Source organism: Sabethes cyaneus, chromosome 1 (genome assembly GCF_943734655.1).
Source record: "Sabethes cyaneus chromosome 1, idSabCyanKW18_F2, whole genome shotgun sequence".
In the NCBI taxonomy this organism is placed as follows: Eukaryota; Metazoa; Arthropoda; class Insecta; order Diptera; family Culicidae; genus Sabethes; species Sabethes cyaneus.
The window spans coordinates 109,397,575-109,407,272 of record NC_071353.1 but is presented as its reverse complement, the minus strand read 5'-3'; the positions used below and the strand labels follow the sequence as shown (position 1 = coordinate 109,407,272).

At 44.6% G+C, this 9,698-nt stretch overlaps 1 protein-coding gene across 1 annotated transcript; it reads left to right on the top strand.

Annotated features, from left to right (window-relative positions):
* Positions 1 to 3,697: 3,697 nt before the first annotated feature.
* LOC128746088 (uncharacterized) lies at positions 3,698 to 8,629 on the top strand. Its single transcript, XM_053843138.1, has one exon. The coding sequence runs from the start codon at positions 3,698 to 3,700 to the stop codon at positions 8,627 to 8,629; it is 4,932 nt and encodes a 1,643-aa protein (XP_053699113.1).
* Positions 8,630 to 9,698: the final 1,069 nt, after the last annotated feature.

Sequence of the window (9,698 nt, the reverse complement as noted above, 5' to 3'; positions counted from 1 at the left end):
CAGCAATAAAAAATCGATTATTGTTCTCTACACAAAGAGTTTTCAACAAAATCAAAATGGATGAAAAGAAAATCTGCATGCAAGTTCGAAATCTTGTTATTCAGAATCATTTGCAGCAAATTTCACAATGAAAGATTGCAGAGAAGCTCGTAATAAGCACAAGCACAATCCTTACGGTTCACTTGGTGACAGATCCAGATGAGGCCATCATCGGCAGATCGACAGCCGGACGGATCAACGAATCATCCGGGAAGTAAAGAAATCTACAAAAGTATCAGTCAAAGGCATTCAGGAAAACCTCACGTTGGTGGTATCGGCCAGAACCGTACGCCGCAGGCTAGCTGAGCATGGACTCAAGAGCAGATTCACAAAAAAGGTCAGCAAGAAAAATTTACTGAAACGGTTGGAATTTGCTAGTCTATCTCATCGAGGCTCAGTACAAGGCGTTCTCGTGCAAGGTTTTGACGGCGTCTTGTCCGACCACATAAGGGTTTTTGCTGGCGTGAGACAGGAATGCATTCTATCACCGCTTCTGTTTCTCATCGTTATGAATGAGATATTAGTTGGAGTAATTGACAGTAGACCAAATCGAGAATTGCCTTGGAATCCTCTAACGATGGAGCAGTTAAATGACCTCGACCTAGCCGACGACATTGTTTTACTCACACAACGCCGAAACGATATGGCCTCCCAGGCAGAGGGTCTCACAGTCAATGAAGCAAAGACAAAGTCCATGCTAGTGAACACTGACAGTTCCACCAACTTCACAATAACGGGACAACAAGTTGAGCAGGTAGACGCCTTTCAATATCTTGATAGCCAGACAACGCCCGATGGTGGTACCAAGACTGATAAAGCCACACGATCAGGGAGGCCAGGGGTGCCTTTTGCAGGTCTGCGAAACATTTGGCGCGTACGAAACCCCGAATCATTAATTCAAACGTTAAATCCGTACTGCTTCATTAATTAGTGCCTGCGATATATCATTCGTACCTGGTGGCCTGACAACTATATATTCAATGAGGAACTCCATCGTCGGTGTCATCAACGGCCGATAGCCACAGAAATTCGTATACGTAAGTGTAAGTGGATCGGGCACACCTTGAGGAAAGGAGTGAACGAGGTCTGCAGAGAAGCACTCGACTGGAATCCACAAGGACAGCGTAGAAGAGGCAGACCCAGATGCTCATGGCGACGCAGCTTAGCCAACGACATCCGAGCTGCAAACGAGAACCTGTCCTTGCGACAGGTAAAATCAATCAAGAGAAGATAGGAGAGAATCAGCTTTATTTATTTGTTTCGATGATGTCGGGTCCTCTTGCGATCTTCTGAAGTAAGATAAATTCGAAAATCGAAATAAATCGATGAGTTTATGTAGCCTTTTTCTGAGAATAAATTTTCTACGGCGGATGTCACATTTGCCTAGACCCCCTCCCCCCCTCTGTCACAACCTGTCACAAAATTGACACCCCCCTCCCCCCCATAAGCAGTGGACGTCATTATTGAATGATCCCATATCTGATTTCGAAAACCTTGACCAAAACCTATTTCCGTTCACGGAAAATAAAACTCCTTGAATAGCCACCACAAATTCCTGAGCTCAATCCGATTGAGAACCTGTGAGCAATTATCGACAACAAAGTGGTGAAAGATGGTGTCACTAATAAGGACACTTATTTCACGGCTTCCCAGAAGGTGTTTAATGCTTGTTTTCTATTTTTATTTTGCGTTAAAATGATTGGTTTACCCACAGACTAACAGACGTAACACTTCGAACAAATTTTCTAATAAAACATCGTTTCAATGACACCCCTAAAACTTGGGAAAAAACACCAGCATCACCTGGTGCTGTCTTCGCGCTACGCAGAGTAGGCTGCTATACATTTAGCAATGCTATAAATTTACTTGTATAATATCTGACATCAGCGCCAGCGCAGGCGAGCGGCGTTCTCGCGCAGCGACTGTTGTTTGAGCCTTGGCTTAAGCGAAAATTTGAAATGATCGTTTTTATGGACGATGGAATGAGGCTTCAGTGTTACGTCTGTTAGTCTGTGGTTTAACTATTGATTGAATCTAGCTATATAGGATAGAAATGCAATGAAAAACGTTGTTTTTATAATAAAGACTAATGGCTTTTTTACTCAACGTAATTGTTTTATATTCAATCAAAATTGAGAAAAGCGTTATTTAATGCTGTTTTCAATACAACGTAAACAACACGGTGTATATCGCTTCAATATCGATTGCTAACAATACCGCACAGCTCTTATTGTCATAACATTAAGAAACGAGGGGTTACTTAAAGGTTTTGAGTAATTTCAGTATTATTTTTAGGGGTGGGTTGTAATTTTTGTTGACGTATATTTGCACACATTATAGAAGTCATCTAAGGGAGCAGGGATGATTCCTCCTCAGAATAAAAAAAGAGAAGAGAATAATTCGCACTCTACTCAGTCGCAATTTATTCCGGTCCGGTTTGTTTTAACTTTTCTCTTTTTTACTGATCGTAATTGCTCAGCAATCTACGCATTGCTCTACTCATTGAGGAGTAAACTGGACAACAAAATGTTAATGCACTTTTTGGCTGCCAATGACATGGGCTGTTTAGACTTCTCGCAGCGGCAACAGTGCAAAAAATGTTGCATGTAGTGATAGTGGATGATAGATATGGCAACATTTCCCCGTGCAGTTGCTTGCTGCGCATTTTTCGCATATGAGAAACTAAAGTTTGTTTATATTCGTTCTTATTTTTGGTCTGTTTGTCATTGTGTGGATGTATTTCTCATTTGTGGCAACAGTTCTGCTCATTGTGTTGAATAATAAAGTTAAAGTTGCACTTTTTGCTCAATAGAGCTTTCTGACAGCTCAAGCACTTACACTAGCGAACACTAAATACGCGTGTACAGTCAACCAAAAAAGTATTCGGACAGCAGCGCATAAAATTTTCTTTTAGAAATTGTGCACAGTATTTTTGCAAAGAATGGTAACACATATTTTTTAAAACAATGTTTAACTAAAGCATATTTAGATGCACAACAAAAATTCGGGGAAAAGCTTTCCGTTTTGAAGATAGGGTACATACAGTTTGAATTCCTCAAAAATGCAGCCAAAAAAGTATTCGGACAGTTAACTATTAGTTGAAACAAATGTCCTTTCTCGCTCAACTACTACCTTGTAGGACCATTTACATTCTTGATGACCTGTTTTAATCTGTTTGGGATAAAATTAACAATTTTTCAAATATCCCTCTGTGAATTGCTGACCATTTTTTTTACAAGAGCTCGGTTTAAGTCATTGTGATAAGAAATCGAATGATTTCTCATTTAGAAATAAAATTATCTAAAAAGATGTTCAAAAGGGTTCAAATCTAGATCTAGCCCAAGCTGGCCTCTCGAGTCGGGCAACCGTGCCTATGCCACCACGGAATACGTCTGGTCCGGACCCTCAAGCTACTCGAAAAGAAATTAGAGAGCAAGCAGCTAATTTGACTTCGTATATCTACCCTAATCGTGGATTTAATCCACCTACCATGCAAATGAATACGACGAGTAGACCTCCGATTGATTTAAATTTGCCAATCAAGCGCACCATACAACCACCGATCGATGCTGAAAATCACCGCCCTGGGGAACAACTTTTCCAACCTGGCCACCGGTTACTCCTCCCCTCTCAGGAACAGATAGCGGCGAGACAAGTTATGCCCCGCGATCTGCCAGACTTCTCGGGGGACCCGGAGGAATGGCCTCTGTTCTATAACAGCTATGAGAATTCGACGGCCGCTTGTGGATACACAGTTACAGAGAACTTGGCACGATTACAACGATGCCTTAAAGGGAACGCCTTGAAGTCCGTAAGATACTACCTGCTGGCACCGGAGAATGTTCCGGAGGTGATGAGAACTTTACAAACCTTGTACGGGCGCCCCGAAATCATTATCAATAAGCTGATAAAAAACGTGCGAGAGTGTCCTACTCCGAAGACTGAAAAACTCGAAACTCTAATGGAATTTGGCATAACGGTGAGAAACCTAGTCCAACACCTCATCGCAACAGGACAGCGAGCTCACCTTTCAAATCCAATACTGCTCTATGAGGTTGTCGAGAAGCTTCCTTCCAGCTTTAAGATGCAGTGGGCAGAAAAACTAATTGCGTGTCCCAATGCGGACTTGGGAGCGTTCAGTGATTTTATGTCACACGTGATAGAATCCGTCAGCAAAGTGTGCTCGTACGTAGAGCCACTTCCAACCAGAGTTGATCGACATAAAAATAAAGAATATTTCAATGCCCACGTGGAAACTAGAAACGAAGGTGGAAATAGGGTGACGACAGCAGAAAAAAGGCAGTGTCTCATTTGCACGAAAGAGCACCGGATTCAGGACTGTTCCGAGTTCAAAAATAGTGACATCGAGAGCCGCTGGAAGTTTGTGCGCACACTAAAGCTATGCCGATCATGCCTGAATCCTCATGGTCGTCGACCTTGTCGGAAGACCAACCGATGTGGGGTTGACGGGTGCCAATTTCGGCATCATCCAATGCTACATTCGTCATACCCATGTAGTAGCACGTCGGTTAACAATGCGAATCTGACGTACCACCATTGCGGACAATCGGTTCTGTACCGAATCGTGCCGGTGACAGTGTACGGGGTCTCTTGTTCCCTCAACACTTTTGCCTTTTTGGATGAAGGTTCATCGACAACCTTAGTTGAGTCTAGTCTCACTAAACAGCTGGGGTTGAAGGGTCCACAGATACCTCTCTGTTTGCAGTGGACCGCCAACATGTCTCGGGTCGAAAATATGTCGCAGGTGATTTCGGTGGAACTCTCCGGGGTCGGGAAAAAGACTCGGTATACTTTGGAAAACGCGCGGACGGTGGATCATCTAAACCTTCCACAGCAGACGTTAAGGATTGAAACTCTGCAAAACCAGTTTCAACATCTAATAGGCTTACCGGTACAGAGCTATGAAAATGCGGTTCCACAGATACTGATCGGGCTCCACGATCTATCTTTGGCTGTCCCACTGAAGGTCAGGGAAGGTAATAGAGGACCCATAGCTGCCAAGACACGCTTGGGTTGGTGCATTTACGGCCATCTAGTCGGCGGTCAAAACGTGGAGCAACTGAATTATCACGTGTGCGACTGTTCAGCCATCGTTAAGCTGGACACTATAGTACGTGACTACTTCAACCAGGAGGACACCGGTGTGACGCATAAGCCGATGGAATCCGCAGAAAATCAACGAGCCAGGGATTTGCTTCAGCGAACAACGTGTAAAATTAACGGTAGATTCAGCACGGGCTTACTCTGGAAATACGACCACTTCGAGCTCCCAGACAGTTACGGAATGGCATTTCGACGGCTCGAATGCTTGGAGAGACGCATGAAGCGCGACCCTGCCTTAGGAGACAGTGTTCATCGTCAGTTGCGCGAATATCAAGAAAAGGGGTATGCTCATCGCGCCACGCAAGAGGAGCTGGAATCAGCAGACCCTCGCCGAATCTGGTACCTTCCTTTAGGGGCCATCACAAATCCGAGGAAACCGGGAAAGGTACGTTTGATTTGGGACGCTGCTGCCGTGGTCGACGGTATATCATTGAACACACTTCTGCTCCCCGGGCCGGATATGCTAACTCCCTTGTCGTCGGTACTTTTCCGATTCCGACAGTTTCCCTTTGCCGTGTCAAGCGACATTGCGGAAATGTTTCATCAAATTAAAGTAATAGAATGTGACCGCCATGCGCAGCGATTTTTGTGGCGTGATAATCCTGAGGATCCACCACAAATTTTTCTAATGGATGTGCTAACTTTCGGTGCAACTAGTTCACCGACATCCGCGCAATACACGAAAAATAGAAACGCAGAAGAATTTGCGGAACGACATCCAAGAGCCGCAGATGGTATCTTGAGAAGTCACTATGTCGACAACTTTCTTGACAGCTTTGCGACGGTCGACGAAGCAAAATCGGTTTCCAGTGAAGTGCGCTGGATTCATGCTAAGGGTGGATTCTTTATTCGCGACTGGGTTTCCAACAGCCAGGAAGTCATCAGTTTCTTGGGCGAGGAACCGAAGGAAGAAACACTAGACCTTATCCAGACTAAAGGCGCTGACGCTGAGCGTGTGCTGGGCATGCTTTGGCATCATAAGAGTGACGCGTTAACCTTTTCCGTATCGTTTAGCGAGGAAATACAATTTCTTTTAGACACCGGCGTACGGCCTACTAAGAGGCAAGTCTTGAAATGCATTATGTCTCTTATCGACCCACTGGGGCTACTGACTAACTTTCTGATCCACGGTAAGATCCTTATGCAAGAAGTCTGGAAAACCGGAATAAAATGGGATGATCGCATCGACGAACGACTTTTCGAACTATGGAAGAGGTGGACAAATTTGTTTGATAATGTGAACGACATACAGATCCCAAGATGCTACTTCTCAGAGGCGAACCGATCTCTCTACAATTCCGTAGAGGCCCACGTATTCTGCGATGCGAGCGAAGAGGCGTACTCAGCAGTAGTCTACTTCCGCATAACTAGACCCGATGGGACACCACAGTGCGCATTGGTGGCGGCTAAGGCAAAGGTGGCGCCGTTAAAATACGTTTCCATCCCTCGTTTAGAATTAATGGCTGCTGTTTTAGGTGTTCGTCTGCTATCATTCATTACCGAAGGTCATACAATATCGATCACGCGCAGATATCTCTGGTCCGATTCGAACACGGTATTGGCGTGGATATATTCGAAGCACCGCAGGTACAGGCAATTCGTTGCCTGCCGCGTTGGTGAGATATTAACGTCAACCAGCGAAAGTGAGTGGCTCTGGGTACCGAGTGCAATGAACGTGGCAGATGAGGCAACAAAATGGACGAAAGGACTCCAATTTGATTCGTCCAGCAGATGGTACCAAGGTCCAGATTTCCTCCACCTGGGTAAGGATCAATGGCCTACTTCTAAGCATCCAATGCCAACCACCGATGAGGAAGTCCGTCCATGCTATCTTCACCAAATGACCGGCTATGCTCCATTGGTGGTATATGAACGTTTCTCTCGATGGAGTCGCATGGCGAGAGTCATGGCCTACGTCACGAAATACCTACGCTTACGAAAACGTGGAACAGGGAGCCGATTTTTGACGCAGGAAGAACTCCGGGCTGCAGAGATAACGATTTGGAGACAAGTTCAGGCTGAGACCTATCCGGATGAAGTGGCGGTTCTACAAAAGAATAAACATCTACCGCTAGGGGAGTTACTGGCAATACCAAAATCAAGCACTCTCTATAAGTTGACCCCAGTTCTAGACGACGAAGGAATTCTGCGTATTGACGGGCGCATTGGAGTCGCAAAACAAATCGCGGATCAGGCAAAGTATCCGGTGATACTTTCAAAGGGTCATCGGGTGTCATTTCTGATTATCGAGGATTACCATCGCAAATATCTCCATGGAAATTCAGAAACCATTGTCAACGAAATACGCCAGCTGTATTACATACCCCAGCTGCGTGTACTCGTCAGAAAAGTAGCGCGGCATTGTCAGTGGTGTAAGGTATATAAATCCCACCCAGTTACACCAAAGATGGCACCACTTCCCGTTGCGCGACTTTCACCCTTCGTTCGACCCTTCAGCTACACCGGATTGGACTATTTCGGTCCAATACCAGTGAAAGTTCTACGTTCAACCGTTAAACGTTACGTCGCATTGTTCACTTGTCTAACGATCAGGGCGGTACATGTCGAAGTGGCTCATGATCTTTCTACAGAGTCGTGCATTGACGCCATTCGTCGCTTCGTGTGTCGACGGGGAGCACCACTTGAGATCCACTCCGATAACGGCCGGAATTTCTGCGGAGCGAATAACGTGCTAAGAGAGCAAATCAAACATGCTGAAACGGTAGCGGCTTCAACCTTTACCAACGCGTTAACAAAATGGGTATTCATCCCGCCGTCGGCCCCCAGTATGGGGGGCAGCTGGGAGCGTTTAGTTCGTTCCGTGAAGGTGGCAATGGCTGGATTGACGCAAAACAGGAAGCTAAGTGACGAAGGCCTTCTAACGCTCGTAATAGAAGCCGAATCTATCGTAAACAGCAGACCATTGACCTACCTACCGTTAGATTCGGAAGAGCAGGATGCGTTGACACCGAACCATTTCCTGCTCGGCAGCAGTAGTGGCGTCAAACAACCACCCGTCCACATACCGGATGCTGCAACATTAGCTCACAACTCCTGGAATCTAATGCAGCAAAATCTGAATCACTTCTGGTCCCGGTGGATACGAGAGTATCTACCAACCCTCACCAGACGAACTAAATGGTTTGGAGAAACCAAGGCGGTCGAGCCTGGTGATCTGGTCGTTATTATCGATGAAAACAGAAGGAACGGCTGGATTCGCGGTCGAATCTTACAGGTGATCGTTGGTCGAGATGGGCGCGTTCGACAAGCCGTAGTACAGACGGCAGGTGGTTTGTACCGTCGACCCGTATCGAAGCTGGCGGTATTGGACGTAAAAGGTAATTGTAAAGCTAAGTCTGCGACTGATCTTTACGGGCGGGGGGATGTTGCCGCAGGGGCACAATCACTGGCAGCCCTATCTACAACTGATGTAACGCCAACTAACATCACTATCAAGATCAAATAACGATCTAGTGACGGTCTCGGTCACACTCTATGACATGGAGAACAATTGAATCAGTGCTCAGTGAAACAACGTGCTTTAGGCAATATCTTCGATTGATTCGTAGTTTAGTTAGCATTTAGTGGTAATTTAGCTTAATTTAGCGTATACGCGACATAGTCCTAATATTCATCAGTTTAGCTTACAGATCGTTATTTCTCGAAATTGAAACCCATCTTTGGACTCTATTTCTCAATAGAAGTACCAGACATACAGGTTAGAAGCTTATAATGGTTTTGTGCTTTGAAGTAAATCTATACTTTCTATAGTTACCCAGCAAAATACCTACCGGCTTAGCGGTAGAAAAAGCTATAAGCTGTCCATTGATTAATCACACAGGCACACTGAAATGTAGGTATTTCTTTCATATAATTTGATATCAATCTAATTAAAAATATTCATAGCTTGAAGCTGATCAAATATACAGCATTGCTATCGTAAGAACGGCGTGTTTTCTTCGTCTTACACGAACATACGCTAACGCCACGTAGTGAGCCGATTCCGCAATACTCTAATACAATGAAAACCCGTTCATATACTGAATAGCTCTATCGAAAACACCAACCTTCCATACCGCCAGGATCACGAGTTATTCCATGTTGGAACCAATTAAGTCAATTCCCATATGCTACGTAGACTCCAATAAGGACGTTCGACCGCGTTAATGGAATCACTCGAGACCGTCCTTATTGGAAACGTTCTCATTCGAAACCGCGTTATTCGGGGGACGTATAATATGGTGGTGTAGCGTGCAAAAAATGAAGGGGCTACTGTTTTACCTGACTCACTGCGAATATGCGTATTATTGAAATAAAACGTAACCATGCGCTTTATTCGTTTATAACGCATATGCAGTTAATATCGATAACAAACGATTTTTTGTAAGTTGTGCTTTTGTTATTGCATTTAATTTGTAAAAAGTTGCATAAATAACAATTCAGTTTCACAATACAATTATTGCGTACTACTGGCACATGAAATATAACGTTTAAGTGCGTTATTTTTAGTGATCAAAATTAACGATATTTTCGAT

Excerpts from the sequence above, each read along its gene's own strand:
- LOC128746088 (XM_053843138.1), top strand. The coding sequence starts at position 3,698 with ATGCCCCGCGATCTGCCAGACTTCTCGGGGGACCCGGAGGAATGGCCT.